Source organism: Megascapheus bottae, chromosome 10 (assembly GCF_031878675.1).
Source record: "Megascapheus bottae isolate mThoBot1 chromosome 10, mThoBot2.hap1, whole genome shotgun sequence".
NCBI classification, from domain to species: domain Eukaryota; kingdom Metazoa; phylum Chordata; class Mammalia; order Rodentia; family Geomyidae; genus Megascapheus; species Megascapheus bottae.
Window position 1 is genome coordinate 43,033,298 of NC_143518.1, and position 23,596 is coordinate 43,056,893.

At 44.6% G+C, this 23,596-nt stretch overlaps 1 protein-coding gene across 3 annotated transcripts in view; it reads left to right on the plus strand.

Moving 5' to 3' along the window:
- The first annotated feature begins 533 nt into the window (after window positions 1-533).
- Susd4 (sushi domain containing 4) overlaps window positions 534-23,596 on the plus strand; it is a 110,362-nt gene continuing 87,299 nt past the window's right edge. For all 3 annotated transcript variants that reach the window (XM_090341138.1, XM_090341137.1, XM_090341139.1), the window contains exons 1-2: window positions 534-637; window positions 1,276-1,458. In XM_090341138.1, coding sequence (XP_090197264.1) covers window positions 1,311-1,458 — 148 coding nt within the window. In that variant the 5' untranslated portion in view covers window positions 534-637; window positions 1,276-1,310. The remainder of the gene's footprint in view (window positions 638-1,275; window positions 1,459-23,596) is intronic.

Below are 23,596 nucleotides of genomic sequence, written 5' to 3' on the forward strand. Positions count from 1 at the left end.
CGTGTGTGTGTGTGTGTGTGTGTGTGTGTGTGTGTGTGTGTGTGTGTGTGTGTGTGTGTGTGTGTGTGTGTGTGTGTTGCGTGCCGCCAGGCGACTAGCGCCCCGACAGGTGCAGGCGCGCCGGCTTACCATTGGTCGCGGCGGCTCCCGTCCCCCTCCCCTCCCTCCTCGGTTCCCGCCCCCTCCCTCCTCCCGGGCGCTGCTCCCGCTGGATCCGGGGAGGCGCGCGCCGGCCTCCGCGCGCTCCCTCGCTCGTTCCCTCCCCCTTTCCGCGCCGCCGCGCTCGCGCGCCCACGGATCCAGGTAGCGGGCACGAGGGCGCCTCCCCGGGGGCGCGCGGCCGGGCCGCCGTCCACCCCCATCCTCCTCCTCCTCCCCCCCCCCCACCTCTCCTCGCACCCCCGCTCCCGCTGGAGGGAGCCTGGGGAGGGAGCGCGCGGCGGGCGGGGGCAGCCGGAGCCGGGCGCCGCGGCCGCCGCCGAGGCTTCCGTCTGGCTCGCTCGCTCGCTTGCTCTGTCGGTCGCTGGCTCGCGCAGCGGCGGCGGCGGCGGCGGCAGAGGTCGCGCACAGATGCGGGTTAGCCCGGCGCGGGGAGGAGGCGGAGGAGGGAAAGGAGCTGCATGCATGAGACCCACAGGTAAGATCGCGGGGCGGGGAGGGGGCTTTCGACCCCGGGGCGGCGCGCGCAGGCCGGGCAGGGGCGGGAGGGGGGGGGAGTTGGCCCCTGCTTTTGCTCCTTTCCCTTCCCCTAAGGAGCAATTTTTTAATTAAAAAAAAAATTCATCGGGGGACTGGGGCACTAAGCCCCTCCCGATCTCGGGGAAACCGGAGAAGTAGCTGGAGGAAACCGGTGCCACACCGAGAGGTTCCTCAGGAGTGAAACGTCTAGGCCCGGGGAAAAGTGTTCTCCCAGCCCCGAGATGCTAGGCGGCTTTCAGACTTTGCAATCGCGGTCACAGCCGACGAATCCCGGGGACCGGCGCAGCGCCCGTGTGCGCTCACCCTGCCCGCCCTCCCCTCCTCCACCCTGCCGCACGCGCCAGCATCCCGCGGCGGCGGCCGGTACTCCGTGCGCCCCGCGCGAGGTGGGGGGGTGCGGCGGGGTGGGGGGGCGGGGGATCTCGCCGTGGGAAAGGGGGCGGGGGCCGCGCAGGGGAGAAGCAGGATGGAGTCCACGGAGCCGTGGCGTGGGGTCCCCGGGCAGAGGAGGGGGAGCGTGGCACCGGATGCCCCGGGATAACCGGGCATGTCTTGTTCTGCTCCTCCTGGCTGCAGACTCTTGCAAGCTGGATGCCCTCTGTGGATGAAAGATGTATCATGGAATGAACCCGAGCCATGGAGATGGATTTCTAGAGCAGCAGCAGCAGCAGCAGCAGCCTCAGTCCCCCCAGAGACTCTTGGCCGTGATCCTGTGGTTTCAGCTGGCGCTGTGCTTTGGCCCTGCACAGCTCACGGGTGGTGAGTGACCCCCCGCTTGATGGAGGGCCCCGGAGGGCCCAGCTCGGGAGAGAGGAGTCTTAGAGACCTGGACAGCCCTACACTGGGCCCCTGCCTAAGTCCAGAGCTTAGGGGTGCCTGAGAACCCGAGAATCCCAGTGTCCCAGCCTTCCTCAAAACCTCTGGAGTTCTCAGAAAATTCTTCTTTGGAATCTGCACAGGTTAACACATCTATCTACCCTGCCTGAGGCGCCCCACTAGTTTCCCAACCTGCCTTCTCTGAAGGAAGGACAAAATAAAGCCATCTTCACGTTGGCAGATAGTGAAGAGAGGAGAGAGGGGGAGAAAGGGGGAAGAGAGGAGGAAAGGAAGAGAGAGGACACAGAGAGAGAGAGAGGAGGGGAAGAGAGAGAGAGGGGAGGGAGATAGAAAGTTTGGGAACTATCCACCAATGTGAAGGTTTGGAAGCATAGCCAGACTGGCAGAAGGAAGGGTTCACTTTAAAGTTAACTTTCTCTTTTTTGGAGGTTGTGTGCTCATGTCTGTGCTTGTTGAGGGTGAGGAGAGGATGCCAAGGAGGTTTCCCTTCAGGTGTGTTTCTGGCTGATAGCTTAGCTCACTGAGGTCTGATTTACAGGGGGTGGAGATGGCGGAATCAAGTTAAGTACCTTTCTGTCAAGTTAGCTGAAATAAAATTGATAGTCTGTCGGCAGCCAGTCTGTAGCACTTGATTGGGAGGGAGAGAGTTATCTTTGGGTTATGATGAAAACTGGTGGAGTTCCTGTCTGAATTTCAGTGCTGAAGCATCTTCCTGACAACCAGGTCCCTAACTCCTGCCCCTTCCAAATTGTCTTTGAGAGCTTGTTGATGTGAACTAAACAGTTAAAAGAGACAAAATTATGTTCCCAGAACTGAAATACTGTTGAGATACAAATTAACATTCATTGAGAAATAAGTGTTGGTATAAATAAACAGTTTTCATGTTTGAAAACATTGGTGTTTGGGAGAATCTGAAGGCAAAGATGGAAAAAAATAAGTGGAAGATTAGAAAAAATGGGAGGGGAGGGAAGAGAATAACAAGTTAGGCCTTAACTACAGTAAGCAGTAACTCAGGCATTTTGGTACATCTGAAAGATACTTAGGGCATGAAAGTGTTGGCTGTGATGTGCAAATCTGATAACAATGGGGAGAAAACCCTTACTTTGGGTGAGGAGACATGGTTTTTGTTTGTTTGCTGAGCAAAGAGTAACTTTCTGGTGCTTTATGTATTTATTAAAATAGGAATATCTCTCTGGCAGATAACTTTCCATAGAAGACAAGGTCAAAAGTAAGGCCTGGCCAGTATCCCTGTGGCCTGTCAGGGCTCAGGTCAGAGACTCTGTGCCTCCTCTAGTACTGTTTTCCCAGCAAATGGGCATCCATGGGCAGTACCACTGAACAGCAGGCCACTTCCCCCTCTTTCTCTTCACCTTTCAGTTCTAGTTCCCTTTCCCTCTGATCAGGTCCATATGATCTCCCATACTCCTGGTCCTTGTCTCTCAAGTAGATGATTGATGGGGAATCAGTTCATCTGCTTGTGTCTGGATTGTTCTTAAATGCGTGTGGTCTGAACATAGTCTGGATTTAAAGGCTGTGATCTTGTATCTGCCTGTCTGTGTTTCAGAGCTTCCTCACGCTCAGTGCATCGTATGTCCTCTTAGACTCACCTGTCTTTTGTGCAGTCCATATAGTGTGTCTTTTTCCATCCTTTCCCTGAGGAGACTATGCCAAGTGAAATGATTCAGAGTCTCTAGAAAAGAGTTACCTTGTCAGTTCTCACTTCCACGGTGTTTTCCTTTTAGGTATCTGTATACCGCAAAAAAGGCTAGTCATCAGCTTTGTTTCCCCTTGAACCTTCTGGGCTGACACTGATTTCTAGAATATTTACCATTTCAGCTTTCCTTTGTGAATACACAGCTTAGAGTGATGGGAGACATCCCATGGAATTCACTAAATAGATTTTCTTTTGAAAGAAACACACATGGTGGGTGGGTGGGGGGGTCCAGGATAACAATAAAAGTAAGTGCGTTTTATTTGCAAACTATGCTGAACTGGTGTTGTAGCTCAAGCGGAAGAGCACCTGGTTAGAAAGTACAAGGTCCTGAGTTCAAACCCTAGTTCTGACATGCACAGGACCCCTGCCCCCAATTACATCTGTGCTCCTAAAACTTTACTGTGCATCCAAATTACCCGATGCCTTTGTTAAAAGGCAGATTCTGACACAATTGGTTTGGGGATGGAGCCTGTGAGCCTGCATTTCTAATAAGCTCTCAGGGTGAAGCTCTTGCCTCTGGTGTGAAGATCACACTTTAATTAGCAGTGCTTGAGACTAAAGGCATTCCTTCAAGTAAGTTGCTTTTGGCTGTAGACTTTCTGACCTCACTTTCAATTGCCAAATGCAAAGGGCCTGTTAGGAAGTAGAAGTCTCACCTAGCATCTACCAGCCTTTTCATTTTTATTTTCAAATCCACAAGAAGGTGTGTAGTTAATAGACACTATTCTGAAAGGTGGATTTTCATTTTTGATTGCTTTCAATGGGAATGGAGCACTACAATAGCAAGACATAATAGTCTCAGCCAGGAGGAAAAAAAAATCTTGTGCCCAACACAAGTATTACAGAAAAAGCCCGGACTAGAAAGAGAGAAATAGAGAAAATGATCAGACAAAGGAAAAGCGGGGAAAGAGCTCTCATCAAAACCACAATGTTTTGTTTTAGAAAGCCAGAGATCCAATCCAATTCATCGAGCTGTAGGAGAGCCTGCATAAGTCCTTTTTGGGTGACTCTCTGTAAGTTATTTTCTGTGCATTAGGAAGAAGGGCTCTCCTTTGGGGTTATTAAAATGGAATACTGTGAGGGGGCTGACACTAGATTTATACCAGGACAGAGCTCTGCTGTTCCTAGAGTCTACATGGAACATGACTTGGGCCACTTTTCTTTCTTTTCCCCTCTTTTCTTTTGTAGAAGTCTTCTGGATTTTGAGGGATTCCTAGAGCTCCCTGTCCAGGCTTAGAGAAAGAGAGCCAAGAATTTTCTCTGTAGGTTGTTCTTTGAAGATGAATTCATATATTATTAGGAGTTCAGCCAGGGCTTTGCCACTTAATATTTGGGGTCTTTGGCCTTGAGAGGCTTAGTTTCCTCATCTCTAAAATAAGGATGATGATGATGATGCTTAACTGATGGGGTTGGTGTGAGGGATGGAAATTACATAGGCACTCAGTAAAAAAGAAATACAGGGCCAGGAATTTGGCCTAGTGGTAGAGTACTTGCCTAGCATGCATGAAGACTGAGGTTCCACTCCTCATTACAACATATATAGAAAAGCCAGAAGTGATGCTGTGTCTCAAGTAGCAGAGTGCTAGCCTTGAGGAAAAAGCCCAAGGACTGGCAAAAGAAAAATAAATAAATAAATATAGCTAGAAATAGGGAATAAGGGACTAAGACAGTGCTCTAATCTACGAGGCCTGTCAGAGACAATTAGTGGTTCTTTAATTGCTAAGTAATGATGAGTGTAGGTGAAGATCTCTCTCCAGTAAATATTGATTAGAAATGTGAACAAAAGCACCTATGCTATTCGTGCTTGTTGAGGCTTATTTTCAAAGCCTTCCAAAGGCCAAGGAGATGTGTTCTTTGTGGAAAGTTCTGGTAACAGAACAAGGGCTTTGCATTCTCCATAGGACTAATAAGAGTTCAAGTTCAGCCTTTGTCATTGATTGGGTTAGGCATATTCTATAGGAAAGTAATTTCTAAGCTTTAGATAGCATGCGGTTCAGAGATACATGATGAACTCTTGCAGTCCTGATCTGTCCCTCCTCCCTGGGTTTGTTCCTTTGACCAATGTACACAGTAAGGAATTTTGCATGATTTTCATTACACTATATTGTTATAATTTTATATTTTGGCATTTTATTGGTTTACTGTACCTGCTTTATAAAGTAAATTATCATAGCGATATCTGTGATAAACTCCACCGCTGTCGATCAATTTTGGAAAAGCAACTTCTCTTTGAGCTGGAGCAGTAATCTTAGGACTTTTGGCATCAAACCAGGAAAACATATAGTACAGTGCATGGGTTTTGGTGCTGGCCTCGGTTTCAGGGGAGCCTTGGAATCATAAGAGGGATGTCTAAAGAATTGGTGGGTTCTGAAATCAAGGCAGGCCACCAGTCTTTTTTTCCTACCTAGCCTTACATTTTTCTCTCTGTTGTATGCTTTAGGCAGGTACTTGTTAAAGAGTGCCCAGTCCTTTCTTCCGAGGAAACATCCAAGTAAAGGCTAGTTTCGTCTTAAAAGTATAAACACAAAAGGATTACACAAAAATTTTTGAGTCAGGTTTTTAATTCCATTTAAAAACTAACGGTACTTATTGATCCAGATGAGGAAAGTGAGATTTCAGATTGCCTCTGTTTATCCTTGCCTTGTTTTGAAGCTTTTTGGTATTTGATCATTGAGATCCCCGAACTGAGATATATATCTAAAGAGGTCACTGGGATCATTGCTTCTGAAAGAAATAGGCAAGAGGAATAGATTTTACAACTTATTTATACGCACAGCCAAATCTGAAAGAAGTGCTCCATTCTCATGCATTGGATGCACCATTTATTTATTCTCAAGAACAAGCCTTCAACTGTTAGCACCCGTGAAAGACTGGGAACAGATAGGATGAAGTTTTTTAAGTGTCCATTATTGGAGGGATTGGTAGAAGTTTCTGAGTCATTACTGATTCAAATCACGAACATTTACAGAGTGCTTATGCTGCTTTCATATTTACATTTGTTAGCTCGCTTAATTTCTCACAGTGACTATGGAAGGCAGATGTTATTATTTAATGCTTGCTTTACAGAAGATGAACCCAAGGCCACTTCTGCAGGGCCATCTGACTCAGTCTGTTCTGTTCATTAGACTTTTCATAGTGTGCTGCAAGGGCATGAAAATCTAAGATCATAAATACATTTTTCTCCTATTCACCATATTTGACTCAAACATATCTTTAGAAAATTGACCTTCCCAGTCCTGATATAAGGAAATTTTTTGGTGTTACTAGTAAAAAAAAAAAAAAGCAGAAAAACAGACCAGCAAATCACCAACAAAATTCCAGGACAAAGCAAAGGTTAGAGTGCCTGAATCTGGGGCTCTGATCGGAGAAAGGCAGGTACTAGAAACCTATGAGCCTGTCCTTGTGGGTTGTTTGAGAAGGGTGGTCAGAAGTGACATCCAGGATGCTTACCTGCTCAGACAGAACAAGCAGGAGTGAACAGAGAGCTGGTTTCTGTGGTCCCCTCCTATGACTCTCTACCCTACCCTCCACACCTGTGATTCTTTGAGAAGCTTGTTTCATTCAATGGGACAGCTTTCCTTGGACTGGCTATTTTTCACATAATTTGTCCAAGCACTAAAGGAGGCCTTAGCTAATATATATATATATATATATATATATATATATATATATATATATATATATATATATATTATAGCTTGCCAGGAGTTCCTGTGTGTTTCACCACCTTTCATTCCTCAACTGTGTAAAGCAGGAGATTTTAACTTTCTTCCTCTTGTTTATTTTCTATATTTCAAGAGACATTGACAGTGAGGTTGCTCTGCTGGGTTTCAAAACTGGCTAAACAAAGCTAGATTAGGTGCCAGGCCTATTGACTAAGGCTTAAGGCTATCTTTTTCAATGTATGATATCAGTGATAATCTAGTTAGTATATATAGGAAACTAAGGGAAAAATGATATCTGAGACCATGAGTCTGACTACAAATTCCTCCTAAAAGGTTAAATTTGAAATAGGAATAAGATAGGATAGTTTGAGTCGGGCACCAGTAACTCACACTTGTAATCCTAGCTACTCAGGAGGCTGAGATAATGAGGATCCTAGTCTGAAGACAGCCTTGTCAGACAAGTTTGAGAGAATCTTATCTCCTAACCACCAAAAAACTGGAAGGGTAAATGTGACTCAAATGAGTGAATAAGCCAAGCAAGAGCTCTGATTCAAGCCCTAGTGCTCTCTGTCTGTCTGTCTGTCTCTCATGCACACACAAAATGTAATAAATAGTTCAAGAGATATGAGTCTCACTCTGCTATCTGGGAAGCATATTGAATTATATGAGGCTGTACATTAGGGAAGAATTTGACTCAGTATTTCTTCTTTGTGGAAAAAGAAGGCTGTGTTACTCTGAGAAAAGAAATTGCCTGCTCTAGAAAAACAAATAGAAATAATTAAGCGAGTTGCTCACAAACTGAAATTAAAGTGTATTTTAAAATAACTTCTTAATTGGGAGTATCATTTTAAGCAAGGTATATGGAAACACCAAAAAAGTCAGGCAAAAATAATATTTTACATGATTTGGAAATAACATCAAGCTTGAGAACACCACAGTGAGTGAGGCTCTCGCTGTTCCTCTGTGGAGTGTAAGCACATGCTGGCCCTGCAGGTCAGGGCTCTTAGAATGGAACCTATATAACCCTATCTGTGCATGTGAGTCTGTGCCCAGTCTTTAGGACTGGAGTTGGGTTTGTAGAAGTGAGAGGAATTGCAGAACCCAGTACATTTGATCAGTGATCATCATTATTCCAATATATTGAACTTTTCAAGAGAGAAGATGAATTAGAGTGAGTCTCTTTGGAAATGAAGGCTCCTTCTGACTGTCTCTCCTGTTTCTATTTGGAATTGGTTCCTTTTATCTCCTGGAGTTTCTAGTATAGAAGAAGAGCCGAACAAAGAAGGTCACTTACACACTCTGTGCTTCTTTTTTCCCCCCCTTTCTGAGAGCAACAAAATACAAAAAGACCTTATTTCTTGGATCTGGTTTCATTTATAAAAGATAGATGTAGCTGAATTGAGTGAGCCAGTAAGAGGAAGTTTTTCTTAAGGAGAGGCGAATCATCTCTTAATGGTGGGGTTTCAGGTATCTACACAATATTGTTAACTGGTATAAGTAGTCTTCAGATTCATATTTTCAGCATGGACAAGAATTCTTTGGACTTTAAACACTCAGAAGATTCTGATTTTCCTCTATGAGACAAACAAGGTCTACTTGTTTTGTAGAAATTTGATAGGCTTCAAGGGTTTATCTTATAAAAGGTTCTCTTTTGGCCTTTTAGTTGGATTCTATTTACCTAAGTCTAATCTCAGTATTAGAATCAATCCCAAATATGCATTTTGAATTAACAGAGAATTTATTTTGCAGAGGGTGGGAGGAGAAAGGAGACACATCTGCAGATTTAGGTTAGGCTATGGCAGCATAAACTAAATACAGGGGCTTCCCCTATATTTAAATTATACTTAAACAGAATGGAGAAATGATACTTGAGGCAATTTCAGTTGATCTGATGTAGAATAATAGTGTTCTGAATTGCTATGGGGCCTTAAAAAGGCATCCTCAGTTCTCTCCCTTGAGATTGCAAATAGGAGACCAGATTGTTCCCTGTCATCTTTCTCTTTGTAGATGGGAGATGTTCATTTACTTTTGCCAGTACCAGGACTTGAACTCAAGGTCTAGGCATTGTCTCCAGCCAGTACTACTTGAGCCACAGCTCTGCTACCAGCTTTTTCATGGTTAGTTGTGGGTTAGAGGTGCAGGGACATTGCTGCTTGGCTGGCTTCGAACTGTGATCCTAGAGCCTTTAAGTGTATTTTCAGTTCTTGAGACAAAGCTCTAGAGAGATCTAGTAACTTACAGAAAATACTCTATTAGGGTGCCTTGCTAAAGTTATCAAAGACAGAAGGATGGTAAGTTAAGTGTTGCCTCAGTTTCACTATCTGTGAAAGGGGGATTATCCATCTGCCTGAAAGGGAAATGATCTATCTACTTCCCCTTGTGGTGATGGAAGTCAGACCCATCCGCAGAGCAAAGTGCTACAGCTATCCAAGGGATCCATTTCATTCACAGCAAACTGACAAAGCTTACTAGTGTCACTTTGCCAGTTCTCACCTCCCCAAGAGCTTCCTTTGTCCTGAAGGGATATAGCATAATACATATGTAACAGTACACAGAGGCACAGGCCAAGAGAGACACGTGCCATTGGCATTCATTCACTGGGTAGCCCCTGAGCAGCCTGGACCCCCACAGTCTCATCGAGCTAATTGTCATGATATGGTACAGTAGCTTCTATAGTGGAGATTTATCTTAGAGACTCTGGGGAGGGGAAAGGAGTAAGGGAAAAGCTTTCTAAAGATGTTTGAGCCAAGTCTTGATCAATAAAATAGTTTTCCAGGCAGAGGTGTTGGGAGGTGATTTTTTTCTCTTCAGGAGAAAGGGTAGGGTGAACAGAGACACAGAATGAGAAAGAGTGTGTACTGAACACAAGGAATAGCTCAGAGCAGACAGCCTTAGAAAAGGGCAAATAGGGAAGAGACAGGAGAATTGTGGGAGGGCAGGTTGGACCTACATGCCAGCTAACTATAGGACTTAGGAACTTAAAGGTTACATCCACGATGGGTAAATAGGAACCTGCAAAATATGTTTCAGGGTCATGACAAGATCTGGACTTTTTTTTTTAATACTTGTTTAGTACTGTGGAAGATGGAGAAGTTGAGAGACCTTTGCTTATTAAATATTTATTGTGTATCTATCAGAGACAAGGTGGGGGATACAAGGAGAAACAAAGCTCTGCCCTCCAAAAATGTATAGTCTCCGGGGCCCCATTGGCAAACAATGGCATAGATCCAGGAGGAACATGGCAAGGGCTTTAACTAGAGAGGAATAAATGGAAGAAAGAGTAGGAGAATTAACAGGACAGGCAGCTGGCTGGATATGGGGATGAGGAGGAGGAAAAGCCATTCGCAAAGCCTGGCAGTGTTGTATGGAGGGGAAGCTAATGAGTGCATTCTGGATGAGGAGGCTGTGTTGCCTGCAGGACATCCATTTGGACACCATCTGTCTACCCAGCAGTTGAAAACTCAGTTGAGTGCTCAGGAGAGAGATCAGGGCTAGACATGAAGATATGTGTGTCCTCCATGTTGAGAGGATTGTGAGAGCCATGGGAGGGGCTGGGCTTTCCCAGGATGGGAGTGTGAAATGAGCACAGAGGGGAGGTTGAAGAGGGACTCCGGGTGGAGGCTGAGGGGATGTGCTGCTGGTCAGTAGTGGCATTCCACACTTGAGTCTGGGGCCTGTCCCTTAGCTTTGCTTTTGCTCAGGGTTACAGCTCTACCACTTGAGCCACAGCACCACTTCTAGCATTTTGATGGTTAATTGGAGAGGAGAGTCTCATGGACTTTTCCTATCAGGGCTGACTTCAAACTGAGATCCTCAAGTCTCAGCCTCCTGAATGGCTAGAATTATATGCACGAGCCACTGGTGCCCAGCCACTTTTGCCTGTGACTTAATGCTGGCCTCCTGATTGCTCCTCCCATTTGGGGGACAGGAGTCTTACATTTATGTTATCATTAGGATAATGTTTACATGATCCTGATTCTGGATTCCTATACCACCTGGGTAAGAAAGCCAACAGGGTTAAGAAGGAGAAGAGCTGTCCTTAGGGAAGTGGACAGTCTGTGCAGAGCTCAGTGGAGCTCCAGCCTTTGGTAGGAGGACAAAGCTAAGAGAAAAACAGGAATACAAGGTGTTGTTTTTTTTTTTTCGTTTGTTCAGATTTTGTTTTTGCCAGTCCTGGGGCTTGAACTCAGGGCCTCAGCATTGCACTCCCCTTGGGATTTCTCAAGGCTAGCAGCTCTACCACTTGAGCCACAGCACCACTTCCAGCTTTTTCTATGTATGTGGTACCAAGGAATTGAACCCCAGTCTTTGTGCATGCTAGGCAAGCACTCTGCCACTAGGCCAAACTCCTGGCCCCACAAGGTGTTTCTTGTCCTAAGTGCAGTGCTGGGAATGGGGCTTCATCTCCCTGTCATTCTGTCTCTGTGGGACACTGAGCTTGTTTATGTGCTTAGTGCTCATGACACAATTCCTTCAGCAGCCCTGTTCCATGTCCTTCAAAGATTCAGCCATCCCAGGCTGTCACTTCATCTTCAAAGGTACAGTTGTCAGCCATCCCCCATCACCCCCACCCCCTGTGACCTGCTTTGCCACCTCTGAAGCGAGTCACCTGACCTCTCCATTCTTTGGCTTCTTCCTCTGTAATTCAGATGCAATAAGGCTGCTTCCTACAGCTCACAGGGGCATGGGATGCACCCTCGTACAGGAGGCAGTGTCAGAAGGCATTTGACAAACATGCAACGGAGTGATTACTGCCTGTCTGGAGGGCAGCATCACTCCACTGTGCCGAGGGCCATTTTTGCCTTTCGCCTTCCTAAGTACAAAAGGAGGATGAAGGTTGCTCTATACAGTGTGTAAATGTATGCCCATGTGGGGGTCCTGACCCCGTGGAAACTCATTTTATGAGGACATGATATCTGGCAGCCGGAGGAGTTGGTTTGCTGCAGCCATGAGTTATGATAGTCATATCTGGAGACGGAGAAGGTCCTTGTGCTATTGAGAGGGTCTTCTCCACAGATGTTGGCCCAAACCCAGTTGGCTCTTTCTGTATACTCACAGAAGCCTCCAGAAAAAGAAGGAATTAGACACATCAGGCAGGAAGCTTTCTCATGTCCCTCGCTCTACCTCCCCCTTCTCCAGTGTGGATTTTCTGTGACTGGTTGACCATAGAGAGGACTGCTCAGTCTCTGTAGGCTGAGGGAACACCAAGGGATGAATCAAGAGTTTGTCTTGGGATATAGGAGATCTCTAAGTGCTTATCTCTGTTGCAAGCTCTCTCTTACCTCCAGCTGCATGCTTGCCATCTCTGACTCCTGGGAAACCTCTTTCTAGCTTTCTAAGTAGGAGGTTGCTTCTGGTCATTGGTGGACTGGAGATCTGGGTATTCTTAATGCTGTGCAGGAAGGACAGGAAATTCTCTGTGTTTCCATATCAGAGCCCTTTAGGAAAGCAGCTTGTTTGGAGGGCATTTCACTGCAGCCTCAGCTTTGCCATCAGACCTTTGCCATGCATAGGCTCCCGAAATGCTAGGTTCTAATTTGGGGAAGGGTTCCTTCAAATGCAACCAGATCAGTTAGCTTTGAATAATTAGTGGAGGGTCTTATATGGTTTTATGAGGTAGCAGGCGTTTATCTATCCCCTTAAGAGCTGGAAATCTGCTGCTGCCGTTTCATTTACATGGAAATGAGCACAAAGAACTTTTGCCCTTTGTCATCTCCGGATGAAGGAAGTTATCCAGGAGTTCCCAAAATGAAACCCAAGGTATCTGAAAGGGCCCCATCTCTGAAACAGTTACCTCCACATGCTTGGTGGGGAACTGCAGCTGCATACAAGGGCAACATTCTGTTACTCTGCTGTTGCTGCTGCTCTTAAAATTGTTCTTTCCCAGTGCCCTCCATACAACATAGTACCAGGGGCTCTGATCAAAAGCAGAGCCTGCTACTGGTCCCTGCCTCCCTGGCTCTATATGGCTTGTGTGCCTTTGACCTCCTACCTGCCTTGGACTTCTAATACTTGACATTTTCTTTAGCTCCTTTTGTGTTGATGTTACTAAACTGGGTCATGTTCTTGGTAATATGGCATAAACTAACTTGAATGGAAATGCAGGAGATGTACCAGGCCCATTTCTTCTGAATTTACATGGAAATGATTTTTTTGAAACCATTGTGGGATTAAGATACACATGCTCTACTGAAGTCGGGAAGCAGGATTTTCTCGTAGGAACTGTAGAAGAAAGGACATGCTCTAAGGATGGTCTATGACCTAAAAAAGCCAGGGTGATGAAAAAGTTGAAGTAGCTCTGCTGAGCTCACTCATTGCCTCTGCCCCAGGGCTTGGCACACTTTCCTTCAGGGGCATTCCATTTGTACCTTCAGGATCCTTCCTATCTTCTAAATAAGCTTCTGTCTCACTTGTGTGGTAATTCAGAGAGCCTTTGGCCTCCCCAGTTCCCCCAAATCTCTCAGTTCCAGGAGCTCCATGATTGCAATGGTTTGGGGGTTCTGAGAACTCCTGTGTGAAAAGCAGTTCTGAAGGGCAGGCACTTGGCTTTTATCCTTATTTCTCTCAAAGCATTACATAGATATATAGACCTAGTCATCTCCATAACTTGTTCATATTGAAAGGATTTAGAACCAGGTTCAACATCCCAGATCTTTTGATGTCTGACTTGAACTTGAACCTTGACCTTCCCTCGTGAGTGGCAACATGGTGATTATAGACTTTTGAGGGTATAAATGTAGTTTTGTATCCATAAGGTTGGGAAAGTGAGGTTTCCCCCGCCCCCAGCTTCTTACCTTCATTTACTCCTACGCTTACTCAACAAGAATTTATTTACTGTGTGTAAAGACTGCATTTGGTACTGTAATTAGAAATACAAATAATATAAACATTGACCCTCTATGGGCACCAGTCTAAATAACAAAATACTACAGATTGGGTGGGTTAAACATCAGACATCTGTAGTGTCATGTTTCTGGATGCTGAAAGTCCATGATCAAGGTGTTGGTAGAGATGAGTTCTGGTGCGGGATCTCTTCCTGGCTTCTCTCTGTGTCCTTACATGGCCTTTTATTTGTTGTGTGTGCTGGGTGAGAGGAGGCAAGCAGAAGAGAGATAATCTCTGGTGTGGCTTCTAATAAGGTCACCAATCCTATCAGATTAGGGCCCCAACTTAATTTAATCATAATTACTTCCTGTCGGTCCTTTTTCCACATAGAGTCATACTGGGAGTCAAGACTTCAACATACAGATAAGGGTTAAAGGGAAGTTGCATTTCAGTTCTCAACAAATTCTAAAGTAAGACGATTGTCAATTCTAGTGACAAGCTGCTGTGAGAACTCAGAGCTCTTGTCCCAGTCAGAGGAAATCTGAGAAGTCTTCCAGGAGGAAAGGATTCCAGAAGGAAGCACAGTAATTGATGAAGAAGGGGGAGATACACCATGAGCAGAGATGTGGGCTCATGAAGTTGCTTGTGTTTATTTGTGCAGGCAGTACACACCATTCATTTACCTATTAATTCATGTCACCAAGTCATTCACCAAACGTGTCAAAAGCTTTGCTGTGCTGGTAGGCACTGATGTAGAGCCTCCCATTTGCAGAGTTTCCCAAATTACAGGGCTACAATGTTTGCTCTAACCTAATCAACTTACTGCTAGACACTCACATTATTTGATTACAGCTGCTGGCCACTAAAAATCAATTGTAAATGGCTCCTCAGGCCATGCAGTGGGCCTACTCCTGGAATAGGTCAGGTAAATATTGAATTATTATGAGAACTTAGCCTGAGGAGAAGTGATGGGTTAATAGCTGTAGTAATAGGTGGCTGTTTCAGATTGTACTTGAAAATTTTAATCTTTTATTTAACATTTAAAATTTTTCTTTTATGGGACATTTTATTTTCCATGTAGTTAAAGGTTTTAGGCAAAATGACAGGTAGACCAGCAGCTGGGTTGATGCTCACTCTTTGTTGACAGGCACATCCCAGAGTTTCTTAGCCTTATGACATGGAACAGCCTCTGTGACAATTTAAACCATCTCCAGCCCCACCTACAGCCACATATGAATACCTGAAGAGGATATCTAGTTTCTAACAGACTTATACATGGATTCATTAACCCACAGAGGGCTAGAAAAGGAGTCACGGGTTTAGAATGAACTGCTTTGAAGGAGGCTCTGACTGAAGTACCAGAGATCATACGGGGAAGAAAAGAGCTTCTGAGATAGTGGGAAGTGGTTTATTAATTACTTTTCTGCTTTATGACCACCTTCCTGTAGAGGGTTGGATCTGAACCACCTTTGGGCTTTGGTTCATGGGGTACTGGGGAAAGAGGATTGGCGAGGAAAAGTGGACAGTGCTGGCCATCAGAGCCATCAGAGCAGCTCCTTTCCTTTAGCCCTCCATTCATCCTCACAGTCTCAGACACTGCCATGTGAAACTCCTCTGCCATGCAGCAGTTTCTGTGTAAGTCTGCAAAGACTAGGTAGATACAGAACAGGTGGAGCATCTTGCAGGTGTTTATGGAACCTCCGTTAATGGGCAAGGCACTGTGGGAATGAGCATGAGAGAGAGAGAGAATCTGGGATGAATGATAGGCAGAAGTCGGCAGCCTGAGTTTATAGCAAATTATGAAGGGAAAATATGCATCTTTATATTTCCTCCCCCCCAAAATGTAGACAGAATGAGAAATATCCTAATATACAGTGCTTTTGTCTCAGTTATCTCTGTCGTTCAGTATGCCGAGGTGACATATTGAGGCATTACAGACTTTACCTCTGTGATTATGCAGTTTCCACTGTTATAAACAGACAGTTTAGTTGCATGTAAAAATACTATTTTTCTGCTCCATAATGATTATTAGAAATGTAATAAATATTTCTTCATAGTGTAGGTCTGGACCTGAGTTTGAAGTTTTAGAGCAGGAATGGTCTGAAGTCATCTTCATAGTGGTGAAAGTGAGAGGAGGGGGTGTGGAGCTAAACCTAGAAGTCTGACATCTTTTCCATAAACAGTGGTACTTTTTTCCCCACAATTGAAATTCTGTGGATTAAATAAAGTGATACAAGGAAAAACCCTTATGTCCCAGGCTAGACCAGAACTCAAGCTCTGTGAATGCTGCCTATCTTCTTGCCATCTATGAATCTTGTTCTTGACCAGTTCAGTTAAACTCTTCTTGAATGGGTAATGTATTTCATATGCATATGAATTGCCAAGTGTTTCTGTTAATTTTCCTCTAACACAGTGCCCTTCTTCTGGCTTCAGAACTTGTCCCCTAGTTGTAGGAGACACTCAGAGATGCCTTACACTTTTTCTTTCAGGATTTCAATTTGTGTTTGCCCTTTACTCTCTACCTCTCTGGGGAATCACTCTTTGTTTGGTCCTCTGACCCTCCATGATGGGTCGGTCATAGTCTCCCTAGGTGGCTGTTTTCCAGTTTCCCCTTAGTCTTGACCCCGAGGAATTAGGTATGCCCAAATATAATGATAAACCCAAGGCCAATACGATATCATCTAGAACACTGTGGAAAGCTCTGCTTCCATCAGAACATGGGGTGTTCCCAGTGGTATTGCTTATTGCATATAGAAGGCAATAGTATGGCCTTGGTCTTTTCCATCAGAGCTCAACTCTGCCTCCTTGGTTAGTAGCAAGGGAATACATAGGAACCAGGCAGGAAGAAGCTGTCTTCTGATTGGATGGCAAGAAAGAGTTATAAGGCTCTCTTGTTCATCTGTTGACAGATGAACATGCCTCTTCATGCCTCATCATGCCTCTTCACAGGCCACTTGTTCCTTTTCTCACTGAGGGAATGAGCCCTGATTTTGAACTAGTGATGGTCAAAGGTCATTCATTGACTAGATGAGTAGGCTTCTGCACATTTCCACCGTGGTAAATCCACTCGAGTAGACTCTGGAAATGAGTCTTGAAGTGCTTTGTTCTCTAAGAAATTTGTGTTTCCAGGGCAGGGAGTTTGGCCTAGTTGTAGAGTGCTTGCCTAGCATGCACGAAGACCCGGGTTCGATTCCTTGGTACCACATATGTAGCAAAAAGCCAGAAGTGGTGCTGTGGTTCAAGTGGTAGAGCTCTAGCCTTGAGAATATCCAGGAACAGTGCTCAGGCCTTGAGCCCAAGCCCAGGACTGGCAAAAAAAAAAAAAAAATATGTGTTTCCCTGATCCAGGCTGTAGGTCCAGGGTATAGAAACCCAAACTCCCAGGACCTCTTCTGGGAAACCCTAATGATTGTTTTATAAACGCTTCCTAGTATGAGTTGTTTCCACTGAGCGGGACTTGCTCCTATGGAAATTCAAGAACACACCTAGGAAGGGTAACTGCATGCTTAGAATTTCACAGTCATTGGCAGAAATTGAGTATTCACCATGCCTTATCTTAGTAAAATCATCAAAGCCAATCCATATGCAAAACTAGCAGGGAGCAATTATAATTTATGGCAGAATATTAATTCAACACACACACACACACACACACACACACACACACACACACACACACACACACACACACACATATGAGAATGAACTCAGGGCTTGGATGCTGTCCCTGAGTTGTTGTTTTTTTTTCCAGAGCCGGGAACCGAACTCAGGGCTCTTCCATTGAGCTAAATCCCCAACCCCTGTCCCTGAGTTTTATCACTCAAGTCTAGCGCTTTACAGCACATTGAGCCACAGCACCACTTCCAATTTTCTGGTGATTAATTAGAGATAAGAGTCTCATGGACTTACCTACCTGGGCTGGCTTTGAACTGGTGTTCCTCAGATCTTGGCCTCATGAGCAGCTAGGATTACAGGCATGAACCACTGGCACTTGACTTGAACAGATTTTTTTTTAAGTGGAGAAATGATATTTGTCATGCTTAATACCTTGTAGCCAAACATTTTGAACGTTTGAAAATGTTTCTTTTACTAGTATGTTTCTGTGAGTTCCATATCCATGAATTTAATCAACTGTGCATTAAAAATATTTGAAAATTTTTTCTTAGCATTATTCTAGAAATTATAGTATGACAGCTATTTACATAGTACTCTCATATTATATTAAATGTTCTCAGTAACCTGGAATTGCTTAAATGTATGTGGGATGTTATGTGTAGGTATATGCAAATACTATGTTACTTTGTTAAGGTATTTGAGTGTTGGAGATTTTAGTATGTGGGTGAAAAGATAGTCCTGGAACTGCCCCCCACCCCAACCCTTCTTCCTTACCATGAAGGCTGAAGGATAGCTTTACGTGTTGGCAAGAATATTAGCTCAGTCCAACCGAAGGTGAAATAAGAAAAAAGAAATCAGAGTGTTAATGAAAATGTGTCCTTGTTATTTCATGTATGGATTTAAGTTAGAGTTACTGTCTGCTGGGTGAAAGGTTGCAAAACAAGCTCTGAATAGAATGCAAATAGGTCTGATGAAATCAGCAAGGAAATAATTCTATCACTCACAATTGTGAGGGAAGATGCTGGGTACACAGCAGTGTTGTGAGTTTCAGGAGTGGGAAAGATGACTTCTAACATGTTTGATGAACTGAGAATTTGGGACAGACATGACATTTGAGTTAGGCCTTGAAAGGTACACAGCATTTCAACCGCAAGAGAACACTGAACAAGGGATTCTTTTTCTTTTTTTTTTTTTTTTTTTTTTTTAGCAGAAAGGATACTAAGACAAGCATAAGTACCACTCATGGTTAAGGAATGGCTTACTTTGGACTTGCTGTGTTTTAGTAAATGTCTCCAAGATGCCCATGTGTTTAGGGCATTCCTGCTAGTCTGTGATGTCATGGGAAAGTGTAACACCTTTAAGGAGAAGAGACCCAATGGAAGGATGTTAGGTCATGACTTGAGCTTCATTTTGTTCCATCGAGTTCTGCCATCCTGGTGTACTGCCTCACCACATGCCCAGAAACCAGTGGAGCAATTGCTGACAGACTGAAGCCACTGAAACCATGATCCAACATAAACTTGTCCTCCCTTCACAGTCTATTGTCTCAGGTGTTTTTATCACAGTCACAGAAAGCTGACTAACCCAGCAGCTGAACTAAGAGCACGTGGGAGGGATGTTCAGGTGGCACAGCTGGAAATACCACACTATGGATAACTAGAGATAATGCTTGTTTGTCACATACCATAAGGGTTGTGCATCATTTATCATAATGCTTATCCCTTACTTGTTTCAGGCCAGACATTCTCCAGATGCTGTATGCACATGAACTCATTTAGCTTCTCCACAGCCCTGAGAATCAGGTAGCTTTTGTTCTTGTTTTTAGAGGGAATAGGGTCAGTGACAGGTTAAAGGATATATACAAGGTCCTGGCCTTAGAAGGTGGTGGCTCTGGGGTACCAGGGTACTCATGGCTCTTTGCTTTACCAAGTCCAGGGGCATAGTCACAGGAGCCCCAGTGCTCTAGCAGGGATGTCTTTGCCAACCACTGTAACTGCTTTTTCTATAATCTTGGCTTTCTTTCTCTGAACCCTAGCCCAAAGCTGGTGAAGCTAAAAACCTCAAGAGAAAAAGGAATCATAAATAGGAAGATTCAGCTCCTGAGTCTTTTTTTTCCAGTCCTGGGGCTTGAACTCAGGGCATGGGAACTGTCCTTGAACTTTCTCAAGGCTAGCACTCTACTACTTGAGCCACAGTACCACTTCTGGCTTTTTCTGTGTATGTTGTACCGAGAAATGGAACTCAGAGTTGTGTGCATGCTAGGCAAGCACTCTTTCCCTAGGCCACACTCCAGGTCCAGTTCCTTCTTACAAACTCATCAGGAAGCCACTAGCAAGCTGCTGGGAGCTTCTCAGTGGAGAGTGTGCTCAAGTCCTGCTGTAGAGAAATGGTTCTCAAAGAGAACATTTGGAGACCTTTGTTGGCAAAAACTGGAGTGAGGGGATGGGATGGGAGAAAGCTTGCTACTAATGTCCAGAGGGTAAAGGCTAAGGAGGTACTCTGCCTCTTCCTATTGTCCATACAGCAATAATTCCCCAGACAGAGTGCCCAGAGGTAGAGGGGAGCAGCAGCAGCTGGGGTGATCACTCTGACTTGCTGTGTGGGCCAGGGCAGTCTGGAGGGTGAGATGGAAGAGCTTAAGCAGGAGGCACTGTGCCACCAGACAGATGCTGAGGGATCTGAGGAGTTGTCTGCAGCAGAAAAAGGTGGGGTACGCATTGCAAAGGATGGTGAAAGAGGATAGGAGGGAAAACCAAGTGAGAAATCAGACTTGTCTCCTGCAGGCATCCCAGACAACTGAGGTCAGTAACTTACTTCAAAAACAGCAAGGAAACCAATTTAGTCTCCAGTGTTAAAATTTTGACTTGGAAGTGAAATCACCCAACAGGCATTTGAGAATGAAGAGTGGAAAGGATCAGATAGGGTTATCTACAGACTTAGGAGTCCTATCAGGGAAAGCAGTCTTTAGGAACACTGTCCAGTGGTCTAGAGAGAAGACTGGAAGAGGCCTGTGTAGGACATCCCCAAAGACTATAGGAAAGACCAAAGCCTTAGTTGGGATTGTGCCCTGTTTTCCTGCCCCTGCTTCTCTTGAGGCAAGGCCTTGCTTTGTAGCGAAGGCTGACCTAGATAGAATTCTGTCTGTTTGAAACTCACTGTGTGGCCCAGGCTGGGCTTGAACTTGTGATCCTCTTGCTTGTGCTTTCCAACTTCTGGGATTTTAGGAGTGTAGCCCCATGTCTGGCTATGTGCTCTTAGTGAGCACATGACATTCCCTGGTTTTCTTGCAGGAGACCTAAGGAATGTTCATAGAGATAGTTGGGATGTTAGTGTGATCTAAACCAGAGACAAAGAGACTTCAGGGACATCTGACTACTATGTGGAACTGTACAGAGCCAGGGGAATCAGGGACTAGAAAGCAGCTTTTTGCAAGGAACTCCTTGGTGCCTTTGGAGTCTGCATTTTCATTATTGGTTGTAAGCTCTGCTTCCACACAAGTTAGCCTTCCTTGCCTGACTGCAGCATCCAACTATGTTTTTCTTACAGTAGCTGGAGAAAGTTATATCTGTGTAGATTAACCCATTACTCTTATCTTTGAACTTCCAAACTCCTAGCTTGAACATTGAAAAGTGTACAGAATGTTCCCTACAGCAGGAAATTGTCCAGAAGGGTACAGGGAAGCAGCCTGGCCATCTTCTCTGCGAGTGTGTGGGCCGCATTCATGGCAAGACCACCAGCTTTGTCTGAGGGAGAAGGTCCAGCCCGTGGAAAGGGGCCATCCAAATGATGGGTGTGCATCTTCCGGAGGCTGAAGTGTGAGCCACACTCAGGTCAGGTTGAAGTTGCTGAGCCCACAGAGAAGGCAGTCCTTGGCGGCCCTTCACAGCTCAGCTTTTCTCAGGGATAAACCATTCTCAAGGAGTTCTGTCATTGTATTAAATGCAGATTTGATCTTCCTTTAGTTACCAATGAGCAGGCCAAGAAGGAAGCCTCCAGAAAAGTGCAGTGGCGACTCACCCTCACCGTATTAGCTGTGCCTGTTGATGGGGCACCTGAATGCTTGCCACATCAACTTGGTTCTTTGAGATACTCCTTGAGAAGCAGGTTTCCGGTTTCCAGAGAATTATGAGTGTGTGTGTGTGTGTGTGTGTGTGTGTGTGCGCGCGCGCGCTGTGTACGTACATGGTGGTAACTGATACTAGGGTTTGAGCTCAGAGTCTTGGGCTTTTGCTTGGCTTTTTTACTCAGAGCTGATGCTCTGCCACTTGGGCCACAATTTGACCTCAAGTCTTTTGCTGATAACTGGGGATAAGAGACACGTGGATTCAACTGCCCAGGCTGGCTTCCAATTTTGATCCTCAGATCTCAGCCTCCTAAGTAGCTAGGATTGCAGACATGAGCCACTAGCCCCAACCTGAAGCTCTGTTCTCTCTTTTACCACCCTCTTTCTGCTCATCAACCAACACATAATGCACTTTAAAATGTGGTAAGAATGACCTCTGTGGTCCAGTATTAACACTTAGAACGGTGTTCCCTTGTTTTGCTAGCTGGCCAAGTTGTCTGCAGATGTGTATAGCAAAGACAGTCCTTGATGCTAGGCAGAGACAGAGGTGTAGAAGATTATAATTCACATTCCATCTTCACTTGTTTTAGGAAGTCTGTTCTGTGGAAATCCATGTGCTTAGTTTGTATTTTCTGCAGACTGACTCAGGTTTGGAGGTGACTAAACAGAGGGAGTTAGCTGTGAGTTTGCTGTATTTCCTTTCTTTCTGTTAGGAACAATAAAACAGGAGAGCTAAGAAGAGGATCAGGGAGAATATGAGGAATGGAGCTGCTGTAGTGTATAGGACTCCATGGCTGAGAGAGGGAAACTAGACAGACAGACAGACAGACACACACACACACACACACACACACACACACACACAGATGAAAATATAGGTTAAGATGAGAATATATATTAAGGAAATTTATGTACGTGTAACCCTGTCTGTACATCACTTTTATAATAACAATAACAATAAAAAATATTTCTCCCCAATCCTGTTAAAATGATCTTTCTCCTTTCTATTGTATATATTTTCTTTTACAAGTGTACACATATATTAATTGGTAGCCTTTTGTTACTTAACAATATATTATGCTACCTCTTGTAATGCTTTAATAATTTATCTTATGTAACATTTTTAAAATCTCGTGTGTGTGTGTGTGTGTGTGTGTGTGTGTGTGTGTGTGTGTATGTGACTGAATTGGGACTTGAACTCAGTGCCTCTTGTTCTCACCTGACATTTTTACTCAAGACTGGCACTTTACCACTTGAGCCACACTTTTACTCCCCACTCTCTGCTGGTTTATTGGAGGTAAGAGTCTCTCTGACTTCTTTTCAAGATGCTTTGAACCTTGATTTTCAGATCTCCGTTTCCTGAGTAGCAAGGATTACAGGTGTGAGCCATGGATGCCTGGCTTATTATTTAATTATTATATTATTAATGCTATACAAAGAACATTCCATTTGGGGTCTGTCCTGTAATTTAACCATTGTGCTTCACATGCCAGACTCCTATCTTATGTGTGATTTATTGTGTGCAATTTTGACTAAGTATGGTCAAGCCACAATAATTTATTTTTAAATAAAAAGCAAATTTAAAAACAAAAGTTGGAAATTTATATTTGTATTACGTGGCCCAGTCTCTGGGGATTGCGAATTGTGTTTACATTGTTGTGTGATTTGCTGTTTCCCTGCTCTCAATTCTGTGAAAATCTCCCTCTCATGAAGCAAATGGTGCCCAGAAAGCAAAGTGTAAGCAAATGTGCTTAATTGAAGTGATACGGTGAGAATTTTAGATATGTTGAAAGATGGCATCTCATAAGCACATGTTGGGCAGCAATATAGAAAAAGAGAATCAAGCATCCACAGTATAGCACTGAACTCTGGTTGGTGTTGAAGTATTTATAAAAGAGGACCTGGGTGGTACACGTGGCTGGGCTCAGGGCGTATTCAAAGGCTTTCCTGGGAAACTGGTTTTCCCCAGAACTGATGGGCTTAAACTAGGGAAGATCAAGAGAGGTGTTTCTGGTGGAGGGAACTGCCTGCGCAAATATCTTATGTCAGGAGTAGCCTGGATTATTCAAGCACATTGAATGTGGCTGTGGGGCTAGAATGCAGAGCATATTTGTAGGGTTGTGGTTATGTGACCTTCTTCAAATTGTTGGTGCTTGTTCTTTTCCAGTTTTTCCACTC